A 16,768-nucleotide genomic window follows, 5' to 3' on the forward strand; every position below is an offset into this window, starting at 1 on the left:
CAAAATTATTTGTGTTTTACAGAAGACAGGTTATAGTAATAATATAAAACAGGTTTGGATGACATGAAGTTGTGCAAATGATGACAAAATTGAATCTCTTTTTAGTGACTATGAGTCATTGCATCATTCACTCAGTTTGTATAAAAACACTAAATTATTCTAGAACACCTGTGTGTGTTGCTCGAAGTCGCACAATAGCCCCTTTCACACAGTAATTCCAGTAAATTGCTGTATATTTTCTGAGAACCGTTAAATACAAAAATGAGCTGTTCACACAAATGTTCCATCTTTTAATCTTTTATTACAGATGCTCCTGACATGAACATGCTCACAGATGTTTTGCTTATGTTGTTTGTTTTTTAGTGATCTGAACCCTGCTCAACAGATGAATACTGCTGTCTTTCACTTGTCTCTTCAAACTTTTTTTTCTTCTGAGAGCGCTGTACCAACTTCAGGTGTTCAACTACACCAAAATATTAGAAAAAACAAGTTCCTTGACTACTGATGAAGAGTTTTGCAAGCACTTAAATACCAGGTATGATTTACTTGTTTCACTTGTTGAACAGAATTCAGAAAATAGTTTTCAGAAACGACACTCAATTATGTTCACTTCTCTGTGGTTAGATCGCATAATGTGTATTTGACCATTACTATGTATATTTTGCTGTTTTTATGTAGATTTTTATACTGTTTTAAATAAACTACAAACAATCTACAACTCCATTGTTTGAATCTTCGAGATAGGGCCGATTGCAGAACAGCAGAACCATACGTCACAGCAGTCACACGGCAGCAGCGCCTCGGCAGCAGGCTCAGCCGGTAGTGGGCGGAGTCTCCAACTCAGATCGAAAGTGTGTGAAAATAATTATCAACTTATATTTTTTCTTTTCCTTTTCTTATTTTTAATGTTGTTTCTTTATGACGTGTTGTATGATATTTAAAAAATAATAATAATAATAATACAAATAATTTATTAATGATAAACACCAGAAATTGCACTTCTTATCTTTGTGAAGTGTTTCAAAGCTGTTAATGTCAAGTCAGTATTTAATTTAAAGTTAGTTTTTAATTGAAAAAAAAATGTAAATACATATTTATAAATATATATGTGTGTATTCGCGCCTGTTTAAATTATATATGTATTTAATCGCGCCTATTTAAATTATATATAGGTGTGTGTAACATTTTTGTTGTCTTAAAAGATAAACAGTATAAACTGAGTGCAAAGCTTAAACAAAAAACAAAACAAAACCTGAGCAATAGAACGTTTTTATATAGTTAAACTATATTTTTACTTAATAATTTCAGGATTAACCAGTTTTTCATAGTACATAATACCATGTACTATACACTATACGCATCATTAACTGGATTTTCAAAAAAAAATATTACAAAATCAAACAAATGTTATAGCACAGAAGGCACACATTTGACAACAATAATAACCACACATTACTCACCTAACTAAATTAGGTTAAACCTATGCAGTTAATCCTGAGGCATGTTTTGTTCACACACTCTTTAAGGAAAATGACCATATCAATATCATCCTTAAATTCAAAGTGAAACACGAAGGACTCTTTGGCCAGCAGACTCTCATCATTTGTTTCTGCAGTTCTAAAAGTTCATTATGTTGCTGCACATGAAATATAACGCGGATAACATTAAATATATATATTTTTTTTTTATCAGGTAACACATTGATTATTTATAACTCAAACCCCTTTCTCCACCCGTCCGTTGATCGCGCATATCCGCCATGTTTTTTTTTAAACACTTTTTATGCGTGTTTGTAGTTCTAATCGAATCTTCCTTCACCGCGTAACGTGTTGTGGGTGCATTGATCCGTATGTCGTATTCTGAAGTTAAGTATTAGACCACCCGGAAATCTTTGGAAAACTTTTTAAACATAATACGATTTGGGACATACTAATTCTATTTGCGAATACTATTTAAAACGCATAGTTTGCGAATTGGGACCTGATTGGGCCGCAGCAGGAGACTCCGCCCACAACCGGCTGAGCCTGCTGCTGCCGTGTGACTGCTGTGACGTATGGTTCTGCTGTTCTGCAATTAGTCATTGTTGGGAATCTTCTCATATTTTCTTACCTGACATTCTCATTAATGGGCCATTAGGGGACGTCTCTCAGGTGAGAACTGCTAAGTATTCATGGGTCATTGCCAATCCTACGCTTATTCTCTTTCGATCACAAAACATGTTTTATAAAATATACATCAATATATTGTTTTGTCTGAACGAATGAATGAGATGATTTTCACACCATTTTGTAAAAAAAAACTACCACATCCAGTTCTCAAAAGTCTTGTGAACAAATGTTCTGTATGTGTTTCATGGCCTTATTTGAGTGACTTAAAAAAATAGTTTTTCACTAAGCACGCAATAATGTTGTTTTATCAAAAACACAAACATGTACATTCATGTTGCATATTACATTATTATCGTAGCCCTATTTGTGTTGATTACAATTAGCCATTTATATGTTTTTAAGATACTGAAATAAGCACAAACGTCCGGGCATGTCAAAACTTCTTCAGGGCACCAAAACACCCTCGAACCCCAGAGGGTTAAGCACCATTCACACAAAAGTTTCCAAATAACAGCAAATTCTGTAACCTCTAAATGACTGCACCATTTGTTAAAAATGGAGAGGTATATGCAGTCAGTGTTTTTGCTTATGTTTTCATTTTTGCGACAAAAATTCAATTTTGACCCAGAGATTGCATTAGACAAGTTCGGACGAACATAAATAGTGTGGAGTAAATGCGTCATCTGCGTCATCTGCTCGTACTTTATGCAGGTTATGCTGTTTACACAAATGATCTCTTAATGATAATTTACCAGTAAAGACTGTAATCAGTGTATGTTTTCAGTATTACTGTTGCTTAAAAGTTAAGTTATTAACTGGTTTATCTTACATTAAAGGTCCCAGTATAAGCACAGCCATGAATACTAGCTATATTTGGAACAACAGCAATCTTGTGCAGTTATTGATTATTCACTATAGAGTACTCACCCTACCACAGATAAGAGACAACAAAAGAGGAAGGCATTGCTGCCCAGTTTATAGTGGATCTCAGTGGTGACAATCTTTTCGCAAGCAGGGCATTTCACTTTTGCAGGGGACATCTTGAGATCGTCCAGGCTTACTGGGGTCTCTGGGAAGGTGAACACATTCATTTATTTATTCATCACATGCAAACTATTTCTATGGCATTTCTAACCTGGATATTTGTCTATGGGTTCTTGTCAGTTGTAAAGATGTATCATGTACATTTTGTAATGCAATATAAATGTATTATTTTACCTGTGTTTTTCTCTTGCTGAGCAAGGGTATGAGATACATCTTCTGTAAGGGAAATACGGAGAATGTAAGATAATCAAGATAATCAGCGTTACATGTGCAACATGGCTATATTATTTCACCTGAGTTTTGAATAATAGGAGAAATTTCTGTAGAAGACACTGGGAGAACATAGAGTCCTTGGACTGGAGCTTGGATTGGATCTGTCACCAAGAGTATATCACACTAGATATTACATTTGCATACTTATTACTGAAAATGTTACATACTGTAAAAGCCACAGTATTACAAATGCTTTTGTATACTTAGTCAAATGAACAGATAATTAAGTTATATTGCCCATAATACTGTGATGAAATCAAGAGACATTCTTTATTTTAAATGAAATACATTTTAATTGATTAAAAAACTTTTTTAAAATTTAATTAAATGTTAATTAAATTAAATTACATATCATATAATACTTATATTATATTATTTATTTAATATGTGGATGTGTTTTCAGGACAGATTTACATCATAATGACCAGTAAAATAATATTGTATTTTCTGCTTTGGAGTTCTGAATGAAACTGAAAAATGTATAAATGTGTTTCACTATAAATACCTAGTATGTAGCATTTTCTAGTACTTTGTTTCTACCTTTGTTTTCCTTTCTTTGTGTGTGTGTGTGTGTGTGTGTGTGTGTGTACCTGGTATTCATCACGTTGTGGGGACCAAATGTCCCCACAAGGATAGGAATATCAGTAGATTTTGACCTTGTGGGGACATTTCTTAGGTCCCCATGAGGAAACAGGCTTATAAATCATGCACAATTAGTTTCTTTGAGTAAGTAAAAGTGTGCACAATCTCCTGTGAGGGGTAGGTTTAGGTGTAGGGTAGGTGTAGGGCGATAGAAAGTACGGTTTGTACAGTATAAAAACCATTACGCCTATGGAATGTCCCCATAAAACATGTAAACCCAACGTGTGTGTGTGTGTGTGTGTGTGTGTGTGTGTGTGTGTGTGTGTGTGTGTGTGTGTGTGTGTGTGTGTGTGTTCCTAATATTCCCTACATTATGACATTATGAGGACCAAACGTCCCCAGAAGTATAGTAATACCAGTAAATTTTAACCTTGTGGGGACATTTAGTTGGTCCCCATGAGGAAACAAGCTTATAAATCGTCACCTTAGAATTATAAGGTTCTATCTGCATTCTGAGCACTTTCGAGATATTGAGCTTCAAAGTTTTTGCATTCCATAGACTTCTGTAGATAGAACCATTTTTGTTTTCTAAATAAAGGCCCAAAATGTACACAGCTTACAAAATAAACATCAAATAACGTAAAAAAGTTGTCAAAGAATAAGAATATGTGAATAACTGAATTTTGACAAAAATGTCAGATAGAACCTTATAATTCTAAGGTGACGAAATCATACAGAATTATGTTTTGAAAACTAAAAGAGTTTTGTGTGAGGGGTAGGTTAGGATAAGTTGATAGAAAATACAGTTTGTATAGTATAAAAAAAACATAAACGCTATGAGATTTCCCCACAAAAATGGAAGCCAGAATGTGTGTGTGTATTTTCCCTAGAATGTATAATCTAAACACAAGCCTTTGTCTGTGTGTGTTGTCGAACTTTGGCTTTTTTTCTGAACAAGATCCTTCTCTTTTTGCTCCAGTAACTTCAGCTCCTCCTCTATTTTGTCCACTTCTGAAGGGCCCTCTTCATTTGCAAGGTATTCTAAAAACAAACCAAAAACAAATGTAAAACAACCAAATTATTGTTTGTACTAACTAGTCAAATGTAAGCATTTGGACAGGTTACAGGCAAGAGTGGAGTCATTGCAATTTGAATGGCCATTTCCTGGTAAAGGCAACTCCTTTACTATTGAGAAAGAAGGAGTAATTACATTACATAGTTTGCATGTTTTATTGTTTAGTGAAATGATCGAATGTTGTTTCTGCTCTGAAGTCTAGAGGGCCATTACATTAGGGACCAGTTGCATAATCCTAGACTTAACAACTAGTCCGACCAATTAACAGTTTCCAAACGGAAATTAGTTGTATTTTTTCAGATTTAAATCTGACTAATTCACGTTTCTATGTCATGATTTATGAGGAAAAAAAAATGTGTGTATATATATATATATATATATATATATATATATATATATATAGTCTAAGCATTTTATTCAACTGGTCACAATAATGTTCATTTATTCATTCATTCATTTATATTTATACATTTTATTATCAATATCGTTGCGTTATTCATAGTCTTTTCTATACCTTCTAGTCTATTGTTCCTCTTTTGAATCTCCTGTAGAAACTGAAGACGGTTCTGGAGTTGTTGTCTTCTGAAGAGGACGTTCCACAGGTCTGTATTATCTTCATTCTGCTCAAAATCCTGTGGCACCACTGGGATCATAGTACTGCTCCCTACAGGACAAATTATATTTATTTGGAAGGTCACATTCGAGAAATTTTGTTAGCAAAAATAGTCCTTTGTTTATTATCAGTAATTTAGCGAAAGTCATGTTCGTACAGCATTGAGTTTGTCCTCGCTGCAAACTGGCGTGACCAACTTGAACATGAGAGAAATCTGCATGAGAAAGGGAAACGTTTCCGGAAACCTCTCCCTTGAGTGAAACTCTCAATTACACTGATTCCTACTGAAATCACTCCGGTTACTCACGTAACCTCGGTTCCCTGAGATAAGGGAACGAGCGTTATGTCGTCATTTGCACAAACCAATGGCGCTTTAGCCCGGCAAGAAGGGCGGAGCTGACTGCTATATAAGTCGGTGAAAAGCTCCATTTCATCAGAATCAAACTACTGAAGCGACAGCCATCGACTCGTGTGCAACTTTAGCACGGCAGCTTATGTAACATTCGTTCCCTTATCTCAAGGAACCGAGGTTACGTGAGTAACTGGAGCGTTCCCTATCGAAAGGTAACTCTCATTGCGTCGTAATTTTTGATGACTGCTTATGGGGAACTTATCCAGTCACGCCGTGCTAAAAGCAAGAACAGAACTAGTCTGCTCAGCAGCTCAGCCCAAGGACACTCATTGAGGACCCAAAAAGGCCTGAGCTAACAAGAGACCCAAGGTTAACCTGAGGTCTGCTTTTTAACATAACTCCACCCACCCAGTGGGGAGGTGAGAGAGAATCAAGCAGATAACACCCGCATCTGCAAGGAGGGCACATCTAGATTGTAGAATCTAATAAAGGTAGATGGCGACAACCAGCCGGCGGCCGCACAGATCTCCCCAATAGAAATTCTGCTAGACCACGCCCAGGATGAGGCCATCCCTCTAGGGGAGTGGGCCTTCACCCCGATGGGGCACTGTAGGTCAGCCGAGGTATAAGCCAAGGCTATAGCGTCAACAATCCAACGTGACAATCTTTGCCTTGTAACTGGCAGCCCTTTAGAGCGGCCTCCAAAGCATACAATGAGCTGTTCTGAACGCTCAAAATAAACTCTCAGTGTCCTGACAGGACACAGCAAATTGGGACCCTGTTCGCCATCCGCTGTAGGGAGGGCCAGAAGGGAAATAACCTGGGCTCTAAACGACGTTGAGAGCACCTTTGGTACATAGCCACTGCATTTCTGAAGAATGACTTTGCAATCATTAGGCCCAAACTCGAGACATGCAGTACTGACAGACAGCTCTTGCAAGTCATTCACTCTCTTGACCGACACCAGGGCCAAAAGCAGAGCGGTTTTCAATGTCAGGGCCCTCAAGCCGATCGATGCGAGCGGCTCAAAGGGGGCCCCTTTAAGGGCTCTTAGGACTACAGATAAGTCTCATGTAGGCACAGTTTTAGGGCGAGGAGGGTTCAACTGTCGAGCATCTCTAAGGAACTTAATGACCAAGTCGTTTCTGCCAATCGTATGACCAGCTTCAGGAGAATGATTCGCCGCAATAGCTGCCGTATAGACTTTGAGTGTGGACGGCCCTTGTCCAAAAGCTCTTGTAAAAAAGTCAGTACATGGGACACATCACATGATATTGGATCCTGACTATGAACTGAACACCAGTCACTGAAGACTGACCACTTAAGAGCGTAGAGGCATCTAGTAGACAGAGCTCTAGCTTCTAAAATGGTATTTCTGAATCTCGCAGGGAGTTGGTTAGGCTCCCGTTGAGCGACCAGACATGAAGGCTCCACAGTTCTGGCTGGGGATGCCAAATCTAGCCCTGCGCGTGCGAGAGGTCTCTCCTCAGTGGTATCTGCCACGGTGCTGCAGACAGCATCTGGACCATCTCTGGGAACCAAACCTGATTCCTCCAGAGGGCCACAAGGAAGAGAGAGCATTTCGTCTCCCTGACTCGCCCTGATAACCTGGGGTAGCAGGGCGATCGGGGGAAAAGCATACAGGCGGGTGTTGGGCCAGTCATGGTTCCAGAGCATCCCATGTTTTTGAGAAACAGATTGGGCAGTGATAGTTGTCTTCGGAGGCGAAGAAGTCGACCTCTGCCCTGTGGAAAACTGACCATATTCTCTGAACCGATAGGGGTTGCAGCCTCCATTCTCCCGGGGCCATGTTGTTCCTCAACAACATATCTGCCCCTTGGTTCAATCTGCCCGGCACATGAACCGCTCGTAATGAGAAGAGTTTTTTCTGTGCCCATAACAGGAAACTTTGCATCTGAATAGTTAGGCAGCACTCTGATGTAATCCAAGCTCACATTTGAATTGAGTCTATGACTGTACCCAGAAAGGAAATTTCACTCCCTCGAAAGCAAACCTCATAAAACGGTCTGTGACGGGACGCTATTTGGATGTGAAAGTACACGTCTTTCAGATCCACAGACAGAAACCAGTCCTCGGGGCGAATTTGCGCGAAGATCTGTTTTAGAGTCAACATTCTGAATGGCCGTCGCATGAGGGCTCGATTCAGATGTCTGAGATCGAGAATTGGTCTGAGTCCACCGTCTTTCTTTGGTACGAGGAAATACCGGCTGTAAAAACCTGACTCTGTTCACTATGGGAACCGTTTCCACAGCGGCCTTTGCAACCATTGTCTGCACTTCGGCTCGAAGAACATGTGATTCATTGTCAGGAACAAAAGTCTGAACGACACCTCTGATTACAGGTGGCCTGCGAGGGAACTGAAGTCCAATCTGACACGCCAGGGATGGCTTTCCAAGCCAACTGCCGAGCGGAAAGGGGTTCTAATTTTATTGATGCTAGCTCGCCGCCTGTAGAGGGAGCGCCGGCATTCTTGAGTGTTTTCTGGTAATGTCAGTACGTCGCCCGAAGGGGACGCACTGGCGTGTGTGTGTAGAGAGAGGAAAATTGCTCTTTATAGTAAGTGGGTCCGCTATCACAGCAGTAGTTTGAGGCACACGCTGCCTTGGCAGGACGCGCCTGGTCAGAAAACCTCCGCCACTCAGAAATTTTCGAAGAGGCGGGGAATAAATGCGAGCTCTCTTTAAGGGGATTCCAGCACCTGCGAGAATCTTCCCCTTTCTCCTCTCCGCACGCATATCAGGACGGCTTCTGTGGCTCAGGTTCCAGCACTACACGAGGGCGGGGACCTTGGCACTTTGGAAACAGATATTTCCTTGCCGTTCGGGGGCGCTGTTGCAGGCCAGGCTTAGGCTTCTGTGAGAGCTGAGGCTGCACTGGCTTTGCAGGCTGTGGTGTGGATGCCATCTTCGGGCGACTTGAAACAGTTGCCGCTGCACTGTGGCATTTAAGCAGGAAGTGACGCAGTGCTTGCGACGTCATCTGTGCCTCCATGAAATGCTTCGTCCACAGCGGGGCCGAACAGACCTTTTGGAGAAATAGGAGAATCGAGGAAAGCCATCTTCTCTGCGTCCCTGATCTCTGTCAAGTTCAGCCACAGGTGGCGCTCCAGCACCACTAGGTTGGCCATAGCCTTCCCAACCGCTTGGGCTGTTGCCTTGGTTGCACGCAAGGTCAGGTCCATTGTGGTGCGCAGCTCGCTGAAAGCACCCAGTTCTCGGCCAGACTCGTCCATGTCGCGGAGAAGTTTGGCTTGAAAAAACGAGGCGGCCACTGCATAAGCCCTGTTTGCAAGCGCCGACATCATCCTGCAGGGCTTGGATGGCAGAACTGCAGCCTTAAGTCCTCTGCTCGCTGATGGGAGAAGATGTGCAGCAACCGCTTCTTCCAGAGGGGGGAGCTTGCAGTACCCTTTTTCCTCCGTGCCGTCAACAATGGTGAGAAGCAGCGCCAAGCTTTAGTGAGTCTTCATGGACAGCAGGCATTTTATGAGTTATCAATGCAGGAATAAAGACATTTAGACAGACTCAACTGAATTTTGGATCTTAGGGATTCTGCTTAAATGCTTGAAATGTGTTTTTTAGATAAATAAAGTAAAAGTAATAAAGTAAAAAATCATGTTCCATGAAGATATTTCGTAAATTTCCTACCGTATATATTTTAAAACTTAATTTTTGATTAGTAATATGCATTGCAAAAAAAAACTTTAACAGCAGTTTCTCAAAATTTCGATTTTTTTTTTTTTGCACTCTCAAATTCCAGAATTTCAAATAGTTGTATCTCAGCCAAATATTGTCCTATTCATTCAGCTTTCATGTGATGTAGAAACCTCAATTTAAAAATAAATAAATAAAATATTCCTGAACATGCATTCAAAGTCCTTATTAAAAGCTCATTAATGTACTTAATCTGATTTTATTTTTTTTACTTTTTCATTATATTTAGTAGACTTCTTTTGGACAATGTCTACGCCCTTAAATCCAACTTAGAATCAAGTGATATTTGCTTATTTTATTCAGGGAAAATTAGCTTTTGCAAAACAAATGCCACAAACTGCTTTAGACCAATTTCCATTGAATCTCTCATTAGAGCTATTTAATATAGGTATTATTTAAATTCGTGTTGCCATTTTTAAACTACTGACATTTACTGATCCCAATGCTTGGCATTAACATCAGAAACAATATTTGACATTTAAACTGCCAAAGACAGATTTTTTTTCCAATCTTTAGAGAAGTTAGAACATTTTAATAAAAATGCATGTTCACCAATTTGGCTAAAGAAAGTTTTAAGCAATCCAAAAGCATGTTGGGTCATTTCTGTTTATCACATTGTACTTTTGTGCATAACACTAGTTTTTCATGCATTATAAAGGCCAATTAAATTATTAAAAAACATCCATCAGCAAACATTATTTTATCTTAGAATTATGGGTGTATCACATTACCTATAGGCACTAGGATGCTGTTTGTTCGGCAAGTCAAAGTCCAGCTCCGGGACTGGAAATTAGTTTTGTTTTTGATTGCTTTTATTCCTCACGCAGTCCTTGTTTAGCGGTTCTCCTTATGCTGAAGTTTTCAGCAGTCTTTGAATATTTCCCCATAATCCCTTATGTCTCCATCGTCATATCGGTGTGAATGTCAGTCATTCAAAAAAATAAATAAATAAAAAGAACGATGAAAAAAACTTGTAAAGCTTGACAGTAAATGGCACCCAATCCTTCAGAAAATATTCACCTATCTTTCACCATTTCTGTTTGTGAGAACTAAACAAGCTGATATACTATTTCCATGTTGGTTTGAATGCATTTTCATAATCAAATTTGCAGTAAGGGGTGACGTTCTGACTGTAAACTGCTTTGTGTGTGTGTGTGTGTGTGTGTGTGTGTGTGTGTGTGTGTGTGTGTGTGTGTGTGTGTGTGTGTGTGTGTGTGTGGTAAATGTTTAGTGTTTGTTTTAGAATGGTATATGAAGATGCTCAGAGATAAATCCCACTACTTTAATTTATATTATAATGAGTCTTGTTTAAAAGCTTTAGTTGTGGAACATCAAGAAAAATCTGTTTTTATTTTTTTGTTGTTTAATGTTTGACATGTTTACCATTTCAATTCATTTTTATTAGGACACACTGAAATTCAAAATAGATTGGCTAAAACGAAACGCTTCATTCATTCTTTCCTGTCGGTCACCTCTAGAGGTCAGACTTTCACAATAACAGAGTGGACGCTGTGGTGTGAGGAGCTGTTCTGGACCACTGATGTCATTGATTTAGCAAATTTGAATTTGCAAATTTGAGTTTGAATTTGAACTTTAAGAAATTGAGGGACTATCCAAACGTGTCCGTTGGTGCTCATTGAGCATGTTTGTGAAACAAATCGAAAGCCACTTCCTGTTTTAAAGGAAGTAGCTGGAGTTAAACCATGAGTAATGAGTGGGGAATGAAAGGCCTGACACATGAGAACCAGACGGTTTTATTACAAGCCCCTATATAACTCTTCTCCCTCCATTTTTACTATTCAAACCTCCTTGTTTCTCTGCTTTGGCTGTTTTTCCCTCTGATCCATCGTTTTATACCCACTCTCTCTCTGTTCTATCTATGGAATTGAACAATATGTCACAGACAGACTAGGACGTCCAGTCTCTGCTGCAAGCACATGTGCCAAACGTGATCTGGGATGATGACATCACCAGGGGGGAGGTGCTTAAACAGGCAATGGGATGAAGTGAGGTGGGAGGGGCAAAGGCGCTAAAACAGTGAGCAAAGGAACAGAAAGAAGCACATAATATGCAAATATTACACTGATGCTCAAAGTTGCTGCAGTCGTTAATCTATCTGAGGAGATATGCAGTCATTGTGTTGCTTATAACAAATGTTGGCATTGTAGGTCACTGTGTTATGGATTTTGCTAAAAATCCTGTCATTTGACCTTAACCCAGTGGCTTTTTATATCTTGCCTCTAAATATTTTAGTTTCTGTTTAGTCATATGTAGTCATAATGGTCAGTTTATTTGGTTGTGATGGTGAATGGTCATTCAAAACAACTGTTCATTGAAAGGCAGTTGATTTGAATCTAAAAGACTTTGCGGTTTAAAGACGGCAGGGAGTGTAGAATCACTGCAGATAGCGCTTGGTGAGGCAGCTGTGCTGATTTGTCTGTGACGTTGCTTTAATCTGTTGGTTCAGACCCTCGCAAGCCAGAGCAGGAGGGAGCATGTGCGTATGTGCACATGGGGGAGGAAGAGAGTGGACAAATCAGATCTTCAATGAGCAGAGACTTTATGATATCTGCTTGTGTTTGCAGTCATTACCCCTGTCTGACCAAACACAACAGAAACTCATACCAAGTGGAATGTGTGTTTAGCAGGCGGACATTCTTTTGAGATAGAATATAATAATATTTCTGTAGCTCAGACAGAAGAGCATGGTGCTAACAATGCCAAAGTCATGGGTTTGTTCTAGTGAATGCATTGATTAAAATCTATGTATAACTTTGAATGCAATATATAAAACCTAATATAAAGTATTGTATAAAAGAGTCTACCCAGTGCCAGATATTAACTATATTCTTATTTATCCATTTTGAGATGAGTGTGGCATTGCAGATTTCTGTTTTGCCTTCATTTTCATTGTTTATTTGCAGGAGGGTATTGAACCTTTTGATTGAGGTTTACTGTGTACAGCTCTTTGATCGTATACATCCATTTTCATGCTTTCAAATGTAAATATTTAGGCTTTGGGGACTCCTTTTCGTTTTGTTGAAACTGATTTACAAAAAATGACTTGAAAAGATCAGTATGTTAAAAACGACATACTAATCAGTAATGTTTTGCATTATATGCCATCCAGCCGGAATGTATGAATACATGTAGTTAGATCATAGCTATGATTTCTAGATTTTCTTCAAGATTTCTATTTTTTTAAAATATGCTGTTCTATTGAACTTTCTGTTCATCAAAGATTGATGAAACATTAAAAATGTATGCCAGTTTCCACAGAAAACATTGAGCAGTGCAACTGTTAAAAATATATATTTGCTGTGCACCAAATCAGCATATTAGAACGATTTCTGAAAAATCATGTGACACTGAAGACTGATTATTGGCTAAGGAAAATTCAACTTTGCCATCACAGGAATAAATTGCATTTTAAAACATATAATTATAAAAAAGGCTTTCTTTCTTTCCCCAAACGTTTGAATGCCAGTTTTTTCATAGCGTTATTTACGGAAGGAAGGAAGGAATGAAAGAAGGAAGAAATAATAAAGAAAGGGAGAAAGAAAAAAAATTGAATGCCAGTTTTATCATTTCTGGCAAATTTTCTTTAAAATATCTTCTTTTTTTGTTGAGGAATGAATGAATGAATGAATGAACAAAATAAATATATAGATTTTCGCTGACTCCAAACATTTAAATGCCAGTTTATATGATTTCCAGCAAATTATCTTTAAGAAAAGTAGTAAATTGAGATAAATTGTTATGGAATGAATGAATGAATTAATTAATTAATTAATAAATTAATTAATTAATTAATGCTGACTCCAAACATTTGAATGCCAGTTTATATGATTTCCAGCAAATTGTCTTAAAAAAAAATACTTTTTGTTAAAGAATAAATGTATGAATGAATGAATGAATGAATGCTGACTCCAAACATTTTAATACCAGTTTCTAAGATATCCAGCAAATTTTCTTTAAAAAATTACTTTTTGTTAAGTAATGAATGAATGAAACAAATAAATAGATTCTTACTGGCCCCAAACATTTGAATACCAGTTTTATAAGATATCCAGCAAATTTTCTTTAAACATAACTGTTTGTTAAGGAATGAATGATTGAATGAATGAATGAATGAATGAATGAATGAATGAATGAATGAATGCTGACTCCAAACATTTGAATAGCAGTTTTATAAGATAACCAGCAAATTTTCTTTAAAAAAATAACTTTTTGTTAAGGAATGAATGAATAAATGAATGAATGCTGACTCCAAACATTCAAATGCTAGTTTATAAGATATCCAGCAATTTTTCTTTAAAATAACTTTTTGTTAAGGAATGAATGAATGAAACAAATAAATATATTTTTACTGACCCCAAACATTTGAATACCAGTTTTATAAGATATCCAGCAAATTTTCAAAAAAAAAAAAAAAAATAACTTTTTGTTAAGGAATGAATGAATAAATGAATGAATGCTGACTCCAAACATTCGAATGCTAGTTTATATGACTTTCAGCAAATTTTCTTTAAAAAATAACTTTTATTTTGTTCATGAATGAATGAATGAATAAATCAATAGATTCTTACTGACCCAAATCATTTGAATGTCAGTTTATCTGATTTTTAGAAAAAAAAAAAAAAGCTTTTTTGTTAATGAATGAATGATGAATGAATGATGAATGAATGAACAAACAGATTCTTACTGACCCCAAACATTTTCATGCCAGTTTATGATATCAAGCGAATTTTATCTAAAAAAAACAAAACTTTTTGTTAAGGAATGAATGCATGAATGAATAAACACTGACTCCAAACATTTGAATGCTAGTTTAAAATAACTTTTTTGTTAAAGAATGAATGAATGAATAGATTCTTACTGACCCTGAACATTTGAATGTCAGTTTATTTGATTTCCAGCAAATTTTCTTGAACAAATAGCTTTTTTTTTGTTAAGGAATGAATGGATGAATGAATGAATGAATGAATGAATGAATGAATGAATGAATGAACAAACAGATTCTTACTGACCCCAAACATTTTCATGCCAGTTTATATGATATCAAGCTAATTTTCTCAAAAAAAAAAAAAAAAAAACTTTTTGTTAAGGAATAAATGCATGAATGAATAAATACTGACTCCAAACATTTGAATGATAGTTTAAAATAACTTTTTTTGTTAAAGAATGAATAAATGAATAGATTCTTACTGACCCCAAACATTTGAATGTCAGTTTATTCGATTTCCAGCAAATTTTCTTAAACAAATAGCTTTTTTTGTTAAGGAATGAATGAATGAATGAATGAATGAATAGATTCTTACTGACCCCAAACATTTGAATGTCAGTTTATTTGATTTCCAGCAAATTTTCTTGAACAAACAGCTTTTTTTTTGTTAAGGAATGAATGAATGAACAGATTCTTACTGACCCCAAACATCTGCATGCCAGTTTATATGATTTCCAGCAAAGTTTCTTTTTAAGGAATGAAAAAATGACCTTTTTAAGAAATGAATGAATGAATAAATGAATGGAATCTTACTTAGCCCAAACATTATAATCCCAGTTTATCCCAGCAAATTTTCTTTAAACATTTTTATTTTTTTTTACTTTTTTGTCAAGGGATGAATAAATGAATGCATAAATACTGACCCAAAATACCAGTTCATATGATTTCCAGCAAATTTTCTTTAATAATAGCTTTGTTTTTTATTTTTGTTTTGTTTTCTAAAGGGATGAATGGATGCATAAATGGACGAATGAATGAATGAAAGATTCTTACTGACCTCAAACATTTAAATGTCAGTAACTTTTTTGTTAAGGAATGAATACATTTAATGAATGAATGAATGAATAAATTAATAAATTCTTACTGACCTCAAACATTTGAATGCAGGTTTATATGATTTTATATGATTTTGTTAAAGAATGAATGAATAAATAAATGAATAAAACAAATAGACTGGGACAAAATTCTTCTTAATCACAAATATGACACTGTGGCTTTTTTAATGGACTTGACTTTCTCCCCGTCTGCTATCACAGATTGTGCCACCAGCCAATCAACATTATGTCACATTCCTGTGGTTTCAGAGAGATTAGTCACATAAAATTACAGCTCAAGTGTTTGGCTTAAAAGAACTGATTGTCGTGAGCAAAGAAACCAACAGGAAGGTCAATGGAAGAGGACATGCTTGCAGTTCAAGGTGGGCCACACTGAGCTGAACGGGTGTAGTGGGTGTTAATGCAGCAATCAGATCTCTCACTCACCATATCTTGCTGACTCATGCCCACTCGTTCTTTCCAGCCCAAACTGTAGCAGACATCTCCCGACAAGCTCCTGGAGTGGTAGTGTGAGTCATCTGATATCAAACCTTTTCTGATTCATTAAGCCCCTGCGGCCCCTCCCCTACCTCATCCCAAACCTTGCCGCAAACTCCTTTTCAAAATGCAGCACGATGTTCGCACTTAGTAGGAAGACATCTGCGCTGTCCTTCTCCCCTGCCATGCAGAACACTGTGCCCTGAACTTCGAGCTGTGCCAATGATAACGTGGGAAGAGGCGACGGAAAGCAGGCGACTGTTTCAGAGGCCAAGATGGAGACGAGAGTGGAGGGACAGTACATTTGACTACAGATTAAATTCAGGTTTGGAGACGGAAACTTGCAGTATGAGGGCCAGGCCAAGGTTCACCAGGCACGGCACAGTGCCATGCATGCTAACGGCAGTTTACTTGGCAACGTTTCAGTTCCCAAATCACGCCCTGAAAACATACAAACACAGAGAACAGTAGCACTGTGACGAAGAGGACGAGAGGGCGGAAGCAGACTGAGATTGGGTTCAATTCAAGTTTACTCTCTCTCTCTCTGTCTCTCTCTCTCTCTCCATGTGTTTGATTAAAAGGTGAAACAAGGACATTCAACCTGAGAACCTGCTGACCTCTGGAGTAGCCATGAGTTAACCATGCGATATTATCTCTAGAAATTCCTGC

The 16,768-nt window shown here is 37.5% G+C and overlaps 1 protein-coding gene across 1 annotated transcript; it reads right to left on the reverse strand.

Moving 5' to 3' along the window:
- Nucleotides 1–3,031: 3,031 nt before the first annotated feature.
- On the reverse strand, nt 3,032–16,379 carry LOC141297424 (uncharacterized). The gene is made up of 6 exons (XM_073827861.1): nt 16,049–16,379; nt 5,597–5,746; nt 4,944–5,048; nt 3,446–3,526; nt 3,327–3,368; nt 3,032–3,177 (listed from the first exon to the last, which is right to left on the reverse strand). The coding sequence occupies exons 2-6, from the start codon at nt 5,733–5,735 to the stop codon at nt 3,032–3,034; spliced, it is 513 nt and encodes a 170-aa protein (XP_073683962.1). The 5' UTR covers nt 5,736–5,746; nt 16,049–16,379.
- Nucleotides 16,380–16,768: the final 389 nt, after the last annotated feature.

Source organism: Garra rufa, chromosome 22 (assembly GCF_049309525.1).
Source record: "Garra rufa chromosome 22, GarRuf1.0, whole genome shotgun sequence".
Lineage (NCBI taxonomy): Eukaryota > Metazoa > Chordata > Actinopteri > Cypriniformes > Cyprinidae > Garra > Garra rufa.